General features: G+C 38.3%; 1 protein-coding gene across 2 annotated transcripts in view; it reads right to left on the bottom strand.

Annotated features, from left to right (window-relative positions):
- Positions 1–796: 796 nt before the first annotated feature.
- The window catches only part of MTRR (5-methyltetrahydrofolate-homocysteine methyltransferase reductase), a 31,425-nt gene continuing 20,003 nt past the window's right edge, over positions 797–12,218 (bottom strand). For both annotated transcript variants that reach the window (XM_025388719.1, XM_025388720.1), the window contains exons 10-15: positions 10,679–10,721; positions 9,172–9,358; positions 6,232–6,350; positions 5,128–5,220; positions 4,837–5,019; positions 797–2,146 (exon numbers count right to left, since the gene is read on the bottom strand). In XM_025388719.1, coding sequence (XP_025244504.1) covers positions 2,002–2,146; positions 4,837–5,019; positions 5,128–5,220; positions 6,232–6,350; positions 9,172–9,358; positions 10,679–10,721 — 770 coding nt within the window. In that variant the 3' untranslated portion in view covers positions 797–2,001. The remainder of the gene's footprint in view (positions 2,147–4,836; positions 5,020–5,127; positions 5,221–6,231; positions 6,351–9,171; positions 9,359–10,678; positions 10,722–12,218) is intronic.

The raw sequence follows: 12,218 nt of genomic DNA, 5'->3' as shown, positions 1-12,218 counted from the left end.
TCCCTACCCCTACATAAACAAGGTTAAAGACTTTATCTAGCAAGGCCCTAGGCTGGTGCCTGAGGCTTACCTCTGAAATACTGTGTCTGGTCACTAGGTTAAAGGATGGTTCACGGTAAGGACAAAATTTTGCCCCTGGAGTAGTCACATCCACGTTGTCACGCACCTTGAGTGAACTCTTCCTGCAAGATGTGGTGGAGTGCCTGAAGAGACAGCTGGAACTTCATTAAGCTTAGAAACTAGGTTAGTACAACTGTTTTGTGCCCGATGACTAATAAATCACAGATACTAAGATAATACATTTAAAAAATGATAAATGTATCTGTATGTACAGCAGCATTTATAATGAAATGTATTTTCACTATCACTAGCTGGTAAGGCTGCAGGGAGCAGCTGAACGATACCCACCTAAAACATAGATAATCTAGCAGTTTCTAGACATAACTTGGATGCTGTGTATAAACAAATTGGCTTAGGTCAGTTTCCAACACCAAGTTATGATTGACTGTTTGTCAGTTTCTTTTTATAGATAAAAGTTTTGGGTCATGTAATTATAGATATTATTGGTAGGTGGACACAAGTTCTTGATTGTTGTATCTTATTAATAAGGAATATTGTTGTCTCTTTTAATGTTTTCACCTTAAGTATATCTTGGCTGATACATACAACTTACACATATAATTATGCATGTTACACAGTACTTGCTTAGTATATGTTCCTATCCCATATTTTTAGATTGGCTTCTATTAAAAAATATATAATAATGAAGAGAAGAGATTAGCCACAAAAATTTACATTTTAAGATTATGCCATTTCTTTCAGATCTTTATTTCTCAAAAGGATCAAAAGCCTTCAACAGAAATTTTTTAAATGCCAAGCTATCAAATAAAAATACAACATATACTAGAACAGTGGAAAAAAGTTATAATCCTTTGTTATTTTGTTTTGTTTGGGCAAATTATAACAGAGAATTAGAAACTGGGAATCTAAAAATACAAGGATACTCAAGTCAGTATTTTAGGTACAGGACACAGCTCGAGTGGTATCAAGATAAAGAGTGTGGGAAAACCCAAAACTGTGCCAAGCAGCAGAAATAAAAGAAGTTTGAAAAGAGAAGAAAAAGGCTGTATCTTTTTACTAAACTATGTACGTTCTGGTACCTGTAAATTGAATGTAAATGTTCCCAAATTCTGAAATTGTGACTTAAAAAAAAGTAATGGTGATAGATAAATCATATGTCAGAGTGAAATTTTAAAATACATTTCATATTTCCAGCATCATGAAAATAAATCCCTTTGTAGGCAATTATCCTAAAATATTTTTTATCAGAAATATAGCTTTAGTAACAAATAACCATTTGATAGTTATATAAACATGTAACAGATGTGCTCTACATGTGTAATTTAAGTACATTAATATGAGCATTCTTTATGGGTATACATCATACAAAAATAAATCATTTTCATATTTTTTTAAATGTTGGCACTGTAAGTTCACATGAATGAGCTACTCAGTCAGTCTCCCTATTTCAGGAAGCCTCTGCATGGAAGGACAGAGTCTCTGTGAAGTTCTCCGGGAAGTCAAGGAGGCACTGATGGGGACTGAAGGCGGCCTCAGCTCAGGAGAGCCCACAGGCAACAGGGCAGTTCGGGGAGAGTCACAGGCACAGGAAGGGCATAGATGGAAGACGTGTAAAATCAAATCAGGAAGTTTTGTTATATTGTTAAATAATCCAATCCCCACTCCATCTCCTCCAAGAAATGCTAAAAGAAAATTTTCTTTTGAAAATTTAAAGTCCTGGCACTAGTAAAACTGACTTCTAGTACTTTCAGTCAAAAAAGCTTAATTCTCTTTAATTTCTGGTTTTATGACCAAATATCCTGAAGATAGCATTTTTCTTCTTTTAAAGGGGCCAGGGTTTTCATTGCTTCTAGTTTTTCAACTCCAATTGACTTCTAGTACTTTCAGCCAAAAAAGCTTAATTCTCTTTAATTTCTGGTTTTATGACCAAATATCCTGAAGATAGCGTTTTTCTTCTTTTAAAGTGGCCAGGGTTTTCATTGCTTCTAGTTTTTCAACTCCAATCTCTTTGCTTATTATTTCCACAAGGGCATCATGTACATCCTTGGCCATATTCTTAGCATCTCTAAAAAAGAAAATAAGATGATTGTTTACAAGCAGGCATTTTTACTAAATCCTCCTTAATTCACAAGTCTAATTCCCTTTGACTGTACCACCATAGTTCTTCCCTCCCTCTTCTTGGAACATCTCACACAGACCTCCCAGCCTCACTCATGCCCAGGCCAGGCCTTCATCTACAGTGACTGTTGTAGGAGGCAGAGCTGACCACACGATTCTACAGATCCCAGTCCTCCACAGGCTCCAGGTCCCGACAGTAGGCCAACAATTTCCTAGGTGTCAGAGAAGCATCTGAGGCCCCGCCTGGTTCCGGCCCACCTGCTGGCTCGTCCCTCATTCCCTGCCTTCCACTCTCAAAGCACACAGTAGACTCGTACTCCTGAAGGGAACCAGATCTCTTGCACACTTCTAGGTCTTTATGCACATACAATTAGTAACAGACACCTTTATCGAGGACTTAGTATGTGCCAGGTCCTTTTGAAGTGCTTCTACCTCTTAACTCTTCAGTTTACAAGACAGGGGAGGTACCCCTCCTGGGTGCTCTTGCAGTGCTCTCTGGAACACTTCCGACGTTAGAAACGTCTGTTTATGTGCAGCTTTCTCACCAGGGAGTAAGTTGTTTGAGAGTAGGAAGTGTAACTCACTTATCCTCTGATACAGTCTGGATGTGTGCCCTCTCCAGATCTTTATATTAAAATGTGGTTCCCAGCGTTAGAAGTGGGGCTTGGCGGGAGGCGTCTGGGTCATGGGGGCGGATCCCTCATGAACGGCTTGTTGCTATGCTCACTGTAATGAGTTCTCCCTCTGCGTTCCTGAGAGATCTGGCTGAGAGTGTGGCACCTCTCCCTACCTCTCGCTTCCTCTCTTGCCATGTGAGGTGCCTGCTCCCCCTTTGCCTTCTGTCAGAGTGGAAGCTTCCTGGGGTCTTCACCAGAAGCAGGTGCTGGCACCATGTTTCCTATACAGCCTAAACCATGAGCCCATTAAATCTTTTTTCTTTCGTCTCAGGTATTCCTCTATAGCAACACAAAAACCGATACATCCTCGTATCTATCGACATCTGAATGTGCCCAAGCACTCAGCCAGCACTTGGGTGTTTGCTGAATGAAGCAAAGTGTCAGACAAGATTCCACTATGTTAGGAACTGAAAATGTCCTGGCCCCTCACAGTGACATTTCTTGAGAGGTGTCTGTGGTGGCCGTCTCACCTTTCTCAAGAGGCTCTCCCATCCGCTTCTCCCAGGAACTTATACCCCACGAGCCTGCTCCGCTGTCTTCTCCCTTGACACATCAGCAGTACAGGCTCCCTCCCTGAGACAGCACCCTCTTGGCTTTGGGACAATTTTGCTTCTTTGGTGGCTGTTCCTTCTGTCTACTTCATTCCCGCTTCCCTGATAGGCCGTCAATGTTCAAGTGACCCAGAGTTTCCTTCTGAGCCCTCTGACCACTGCTATTAATGCTTCCAAGTGCATTTCACCAATGTGAAAAGTAAAGCACCAATGATTGGGAGGAGTTATTTCTGGAATAATGTTTTAAAAGAGTCTGGACATTTAAGATATTCTCCAAGTTCTCAATTACCAGTCATCTGTGATCTGTACAATTAACTCTGCCTCTACTATTTAGAGGTACATCTCTAAAACTCTGTATTTGACCACCAATGGCACTGTCCTTGCCAAACAAAATGCAGACTAAATACAGACTAAATACTTCATTAAAAGCTAAGGAAAATGTAAACCAAAACAATGTCTAGAATTTTTGCCCTTTATCGACCTAAAGCAATGTTTTTCAATTAGGAGTCAAAATCTATTGAAAGGACATGAAATCAACTTAGTAGCCAAAGCTAGCTTTTAAAGCAAACTAAATAAAATGGAAGAGAAATGATCAGAATGTGTTATAAAAACTAAACAGAAAATGTTAAGTTTTGTTTCATGAAACTTGTTTCAATTGTATTTATACATATGTTCTGGGTCAGGATGCCAGTATTTTGTCTTCTGCATTACAGTTGAAAAAAACAAAAGAACCTGACTCAGAGAATGTGTTGAATCCCAGGAATGTATTTGGATGAAAAAGTGAATTTCTTACTTCAAAAATTCTTTTTCACTAGCAGAAATTTTTTGAGTCTCATTAAAATAAGCAAATAAGTGTTAAACAATTTTTCTTCGGCAATTATGGGTTTCTCTAACAGATTTTGCCTCAGAAAGTAGATCAAATTTAGTAACACAGAATGTTGCTGGGTTTTTGTCAACTTTATCACCACGAATTATGCCTAGAAGAGAAAGAATCCTAGTATCCACATTCTCAGGGTCAAAATCATACTTTTTCTTTCTTAGTTATTAACAGTTCATAACAGCACAAATCACCTATTCTTATATACAACAAAATCAATCTGGAGATTTCAATTCACATGATTAATGTTGTAACATGAGTGCAATTTTCAGAGGCGAAAAACAGGTATGTAAAAGTTACCAAGAATGTACAATGCAAGCATTAACTTTCACCACTATTTACCTGATAATAACAACTTCTGGGCTAGTAAATATGTCAAAATCATTTCAGAACTGTTATTTCTATTCCTGTACTTAAGAATCAAATGTCTTATCCCTACATATCTAGATTATTGGCTTCTCAGTCCTTTGTTTCTTCTACAGACATCACCGATGGCCCTCTCCTACCCGACTTAGGCACGATAACGACTCACCCACACACATAAATACAGCCGTTCTCGTGGAGGAGGATTCTCACCACCTCCTGGCCATGAAGCTGGATGTTGTCTTGCACATACTTTGCTGTGGCTTCCTCCTCCCCAACAGGAGCATCTCTTGAGAAGGAAACCTTCAGATGAGTTAAGATTCCATGCTTAAGGAAATGTCTGAGCTCTTTTCTGAAATATAATATTTAATGGATCACTAAAAGGTTGTCAAGTTGAAAAAGTCTGAGAATTAGAATTGTACACTCAGTGGCTGAGTACAATACTGGGATTGTACAATACCTGAATAGATAATCCCTATCCTTATGCCTGCAGCCAAAAAACAACCACACTGCTCCAAAATTCCCATCTGGGTGTTGTTCTTGGAGTTTCTCTCTAAGTAGGAAAAAAAAAAGTTTAGGTGTGTGATATAAGGAATGTGTGAAACCAATCTCTTTCATTAGGAACTATCACCAACAAACTCAGACAGATTTGTAAAATCCACCTCTGCAATTGAACATTCAGTCATTTAATTAGCGTTTTACTCTCCACAGGCTGTCATGGCCACTCCAGCAGGCACCACGCTAGGCAAGTGTGTGGAGAAGCGGCTACATACGACGTACACAAAATGAGGACAATTCAAAGTATCACACTGTGAGATCCAGAGAGAGTTCTACATTCAATAATATTAATAGGAATTTTATGAATAAATGAACTCTTACTATGGAAAAGTGGCACAGGGCTGTGAAATGTAGAATGTGTAAAGTGTCGATGAAATGATGACCACACTGATGAGACAGAGACATCTGTGATCACGCTTTTGCTTCCTTAAGGAAAAACTTAAAACGAAGTAAAATAACTGTCCAAAGGACAGGACTCTACTGAGGAATAGTACCCAAGACTTGCGCATTAGTTCTCAAATATAAGCAGATGTACAATTTGATTTTATTTCATATCAAATAATTCTGTTCTGATATAGTTACACTTACTAATATTCTGTTGAAAATTACTGATGTTTGAGTTTAATGTTGAAACTCTTACTATAATTGGATCTGTTACTACCAATTTTATCCAGTTAAGGGATAGATACAATAGCTGTACATCATCACAGTACGAAGGTAGGCCCAATATTTGTCCCCAACCACATATGCTATAAACCACACTGTAGCTGAGAAAGGAAATACTAAAAGTGCCACAGTTAAAAAAGGAAGTTCTAGTACAAAGCAAAATCTCTACTACATTGTGTGTTTCCTTTTCCCATGCTGACAAATTATGTTATCACACATTGAATAATAATTTTTTAAATAAAAATTTTACAATCAAAGTCCAATTATCCTAAAAACGACTAAAGAATCCAAAACAGTTCCTCAGGAATACATTTTCCCATTAGCCAAAAAAAGAACATACCTATGTTGTAGGAACCCAATAAACGGTGCTATGCCAGTTCCTGGACCCACCATTATGATGGGGATTGAGGGGTCATTTGGTAAGTGGAAATAATTTGTTGTTCGAGGAGAGATGGATATCTGAAATATTAAACCAAATGTGGTAAGCATGAAAGAAAACCTAGGAAAGAGTATATAACCAACACGATCTTTGCTAAACAAATCAGAAAGGGAAAATTCCCATCAAAGAAACATCACTAAATAGCAGCATTAGATTTTACTGAAACCATGAGCACATTTGTCACTACAGAAAGAGTTTGTCTTGCAAATTTTTCTTTTCTATTGAAATAAAAAATGTTTTAAAAAATGATAGGCATTGTGTCTTTGAGGTGGAACACTAAATAGACAATGATCAAATCATGTTTCTTGGTCCATGGATAAGATCTGCTTTCTGGTGGGCAGACAACAGTATATATTATGGAGAAAGGTATCCTAAATATGAAGACAATAAAGATTAGCATCACGATGAGGTTGAAAAATTTTAAATAAAAGTCAGGCACCTTAAAAAGAAATTAAGGGGCTGCTCCAAATATTCTAGAGAATGGTGCTGTATTTGCTATTCCGGGTCCAATACTACCCAGAATTATTTTTGTCATAACTAAATAAATCATATAACTAACAAAATCTTTTTGTTAAAATTTCAAAATATATTTCTGAATCAATCTGAGTATGTTTCACTTCCAGTTTCACTGACATATGCAAAAGTCATAGTGAGTGGTACCGAGGTTTAAGAATGACAGGATTCCCCTCCACCTTGCCTGGCGGTGTAATTGTATACATTTTAACTTTTAACTCAAGGACAACTGTAGAAGTAATGAAGAGCCTGAACACCATACCTTTTAAATGAAGGAATGGCAGAGCTGTGTCTCATTATTGCTCTTACTTGGGAATGAAACTAGTTAACATTACATTTGCCTTATTCGCTTCATTCATTTAACAGATTTACTGAAAGTATTCACTATGACAGGCATTAGGGATACAGAAATGAACAAAACAACACCCCTGTCTTTATGGAACTGACATTCTAGTGAGAGAAAAAGAAAATAAACATACACATTACCACGTATATCCACAGAATGATGGGTAATGACTTCCTAATGTCTTAGGAAGCAAAATGACACAAGGTAAGGAAATGATGGGTGTGGCAGTGAGCTTGTAATTCAAACACCAATGCCAAAGAAGGCCCATGTCTACAGTGAGACCTTTGACCACGATGTGAATCAAGCTAGTTAGCCATGCCACAGCATATTCCTGGCAGAAAAGACAACACATGTACAAAGGTCCTGTGACAACAGCACACTTTCTATGTTTTGGGGCTCTCTTCCTCGAAGGCTGTGGTGCTGCTTCACTTGGGGGTCTATGTGGAGAGAGTATCACGGCAGCTGGGAAGAAGAGAGACAATCTATGCCACACCCACAGGCTTAGTGCTCCTGCTTAGATGTGGCAGATGTCCTTCACACAGCCAGGCTGAACACCAGTGGCAGGGTTAGTCTGTGAACAACTGTACTATCTGCCGTAGTAGGGCAGGGCATGTGACAGGTCTTGCAAAGGTCAACATTCTCTATAATTTGTAATAAAACATGGCACAAGCACAGGGAATTTCAGATAGTTTTAAATTATATCCTTCACATCTGCACTTCTACTGCATATAGATTGGACAGTCAATAAAAATCTGTTAAAATGGGGAAGGAAGGAGGAAGACAGGGAGGGAGAAAAGGAGGAGTAGGTGAAAGGCACCCATGCTTAGTGTTTATGATACGTGATGGACACACATTGTTTTTAACGTTCTGGAGATCATCTGCTATCTTTATACAATCACCATGTGACATATACTTGTATATCAGTACTATAATATTTCTTCTCAAAAAAGAAAGTTTCTATAAGGTTTCTAGTATTTTGATGTATAATGAATATACGATGTATAGTGAACACAGTAAAGCGCCTCTCTGTTCCAGGCAGCAGACTGGAAAAATACCAAGTTAAAGGGCAACTTCAAGCAGCAGTCATCCCTCATCCTCTCAAGTATATCCCAGGAAGTCCTAATTCCCCCTAAGGTCTATGAACATTTCGCCTCTAATAACTTAAAGAAACCAAACTTGTCCTAAGACAACATTCCAAGTGAATCACTGATTTCTTCATTACCATGAAGAAAGAGGACTTCATGATAAAGCCTGAAATGTTGCTTTATTTCAACCATTCTTGTGGACAACTTTAAACTGTTCCCTACACACATGGTCTCGAAATTCTGCTGAGTGCCATATCAAAACATAAAAACAGGTGTCACTAAGTCCAGGTGTAAAGTGTCCACAATCTGTTGAGAAAATCACATAACCTTTTACTCCTAGGTGTGGTAAAAGTATTTACTGAATTTGTGCCATTCTCAATAATGGCACAAATTCAGATGTCAGACACCACAGATAACAAAAGGAGAGAAACAGGGATGCGGGAATCCTACTAGCCAAAACTGGACAATATAAAATTAATCCTTAGTTGCCCTCAGACTCCCATTGTAAAACTACTTATTTGAGAGGCAGTATACACCTTAAACATAAAATGAGACTGTCTCTCATCACCCCCCTTAAATACTTCTAGACTCTTCTCCACCCCTCCCTAGGCCGATGTACGAAGAATATCAACATAAAAGGTCCTCTTTTCCATGAATAGGACAAGCAAAGACCGTACTATATAAAATTCATGCTTGACATATTCAGAAAATACACACACTAGTTAGAGAGTAAATGGAAGTAAACAGTTTCTGCTCTTGCAATAGAGATTTTAAAATTCAAGAACAGCATAAATGTTCTTATGATAGTAATGAATGATGTGGGTGAGACATTGTTTTTTTCTAATCAAACAAAGAGTATGAGTTAACAATGTTGAGGTGAAGGTACTAATTTCTTACCTTAGGAGCCACGGCTTTCCTGCTGTCTTCATGGGATGCATATGTGTTTGGCTGAAGAACGGAAGCAACCAACAAGGCCAGCCAGCCTGTGCACACTCCCTTCCGCAGAACCTCTGTTGGGGCAGTAGACAGAAATTCCACAACGTTGAAGACAAAATGGAGCTTCCCTGGGTGAAATAAACTTGAGCTGCAAAGATACACAGACAAGTTTTGAACTCGGTATCAGTACGACTACACACATGGGTCAAACCAATCCTTTTTTCACTCAGTTTAGAAATATTTCCTTATAGGCTCTAACCTACCTTCCAAATCCTCATAGAGGAAAGCTATCATTACATAATTAAAAACTGCCCCCAACCCTCACACTCTCACACCCTATATTTTGTGTTATTCAAGAAAGTTTCCAATTTTATTTGCTTGCACTAGGACTAGATGAGATTTATAAAAAGTAATATGCCCTAAGGATCTTCATGTAAAAGACTCATTCAGTCATTATAATAAAGATATTTTACCATGTGAAGAAATGGGGATAAATTCTAACAAATATCCATACATTATCTACCGGTAAGATCACAAAACTTGCAAGTGACTGAAGTATACACCCAGAAAAGAGAAAACTAAAAATTCAAAGTAAAAACATCTTTAAAAGACATCCCTACAAAAACAGATTTCTTTTCACATTACAGGGTATATAATGCGAAAGAACTTGAGTTCATTCTTAATTCCTTTTTCAATCAAAAGAATGGCGCACTTTCTTGTATTATTATTAATGAAAGGCAAAACAGAGAGCCAGACGGGAAAACGGCAGAGGCTATGCAATGGAACGAAGGCCAGAGGGAGAATGCTACAAGTCAGTGCTCATCAAATGTTTTTTTGTTTTTGTTTTTTGAGACAGGGTCTCACTCTGTTGCCCAGGCTCAAGTGCAGTGGCGCGATCTCGGCTCACTGCAATCTCCACCTCCCAGGTTCACACTACTCTCCCACCTCAGCCTCCCGAGTAGCTGGCGCCCGCCAACACGTCCGGCTAATTTTGTTTTTGTATTTTTAGTACAGACGGGGTTTCACAGTGTTAGCCAGGATAGTCTTCATTTCCTGACCTTGTGATCTGCCAGCCTCGGCCTCCCGAAGTGCTGGGATTACAGGCATGAGCCATCGTACCCAGCCTCATCAAATGTTTTATAGTGGAACTTTTCTGTCTCCCCTACCTTCTGCTGCCATTCAGTGACGGGGGCTGGGCACACCAACAGAGGAAGCATGTGGAGGAGCCTGAGACTCCTAGGTGGGCAAACAGTGCTGGGTGGTCAGGAGCCACCCAAGACGTTAAATTCTATGAAGTCCCAGAGGACAGGAGCTCTGTGATTCTTCTGCTTTATTATGCCTGGTACTGTCTTCCATAAATCAGCTAAGTTTTCACTGAATAAATTAGTAAACTCTAAGGATTTGGAAGTCTGAGTGCCAAAAGATTTTGGACAATGATGCTATATATTATGTGAATGAATATTAGTACCTTGCACACGAATATGGTCTGGGTTGGAGTTTAGGAAGATGTTCTAGAAAAAAATAAAAACAAGCAATTATTAATTCACTACTACTGAAAATAACCTTACCTAAAAAATAAAAAATCCACATCTTATTTAGAATACTCAAAATAAATCATGTTCTAGTTTTAAATCATAGTTAAGAGCATGTATAAATTCTTTGTGTTCAAGTAAAATATTACTATTTTTTTCAATTCGTAAAGTTAAAAACGAGATAAGACGCATTTCCTTACTCTTGTCAGTATTTCTATCCAAATGCTAAATTTTGAAAGCAAAGGCTCCTAGGAATGGGTCCATGAGGTGGCTTCAGAGGCGAGGAGTCAGCAAACTCTTACTAGGTATGTGCAGTTTTCTGCAGGGAGGTGTCCAGTTTTCAGATTTAAAATAAAGTCATGATCCCAAAAGATTAAAGGCTACTCTTTCAAGAATTACTGAAAATACTTAGGCTTGAAAATTTTCCATCTTACATTTAAAATAATTAAAGTGTTTGGTTTTTAAAAAATCATAAAAAAAATTCAGTGATTTCAAAATACACAGGTATTCTTTCAAAAGCAGGTTAAATAATCTGTATTTAAATATTGAACTATCCACTAATAAACTTCGAAATGTTTTACGTTTTGGTATGTTTCATTTTTAGCAGTTACTTAACTGAAAATCTGAAAAGGTCTATGTATAATGGCTTAGAGTTTTAAACATCAAAATAAGGTTTAGTAGGGTGTTCGACTTAATATTAAGCTTTAGATATTTTAATTTTTCTTAAAGAAATTAGAAAATAATATAATTTTTTATAAGTCCCAATGACTTTAATTATTTTATATAACTATGTAATATGTGGTATTGTTACAAACATTCTAAAAGGTAACAAAAAATCTATGAAAAGAATTGAAATAAAATAGTATATGACAAGAGAACTTTCCACTACTACTTAGAACTCCCCACCCTGTGTTCTGTCATCCTAATCCTGCTGTGGTTCCAAAGACTTCACTGGAGAGGGTGAGAGGGCCAGCCTAGGACAGGATGGCGAGAAGAGCGGCCTCATTCAGCAACATGGTCTTACCATTTTGGGGAGGTCCTAAGTGGAAAGAACACTAAGAAAAAGGAGGAGAAATCAGGCCCTGACTTGCAGAGGAGGGTGCCTTTAATTGTACTGGGCATCAAAAAGGATCTTGCTGGCCTAAGAGTAAAAAGGACAATACACATTTTGGTGTCACCAAAGAAAAATGCAAATGTTAAAGGCATGACAACTTACCACTACGGGAAAGGAGATGACAAAATTATAAGCACAGGAAAGTAATAAAGGCTTTGAAGTCCTATAAAGCACCCAGTCTTCACCCCAGTAAGCATTTTCAATCCCTTCCTGAGAGCCACAGAGAGGCCCCCTGGACATCGACTGCTCAGGGAAAACGCTTAGGTCTCTTCTGTTGGAGTATGAGGACTAGAAGAGTCACTCTGGGCAAAAAAATGGGTTACCTTTCATCTGAAATGGGATGGTTCTCTGCCTGGCAGTAC

This window comes from Theropithecus gelada, chromosome 6 (genome assembly GCF_003255815.1).
Source record: "Theropithecus gelada isolate Dixy chromosome 6, Tgel_1.0, whole genome shotgun sequence".
Classification (NCBI taxonomy): Eukaryota; Metazoa; Chordata; class Mammalia; order Primates; family Cercopithecidae; genus Theropithecus; species Theropithecus gelada.
The sequence above is the reverse complement of the archived record's forward strand: the minus strand, read 5'-3'. Positions and strand labels throughout refer to the sequence as shown.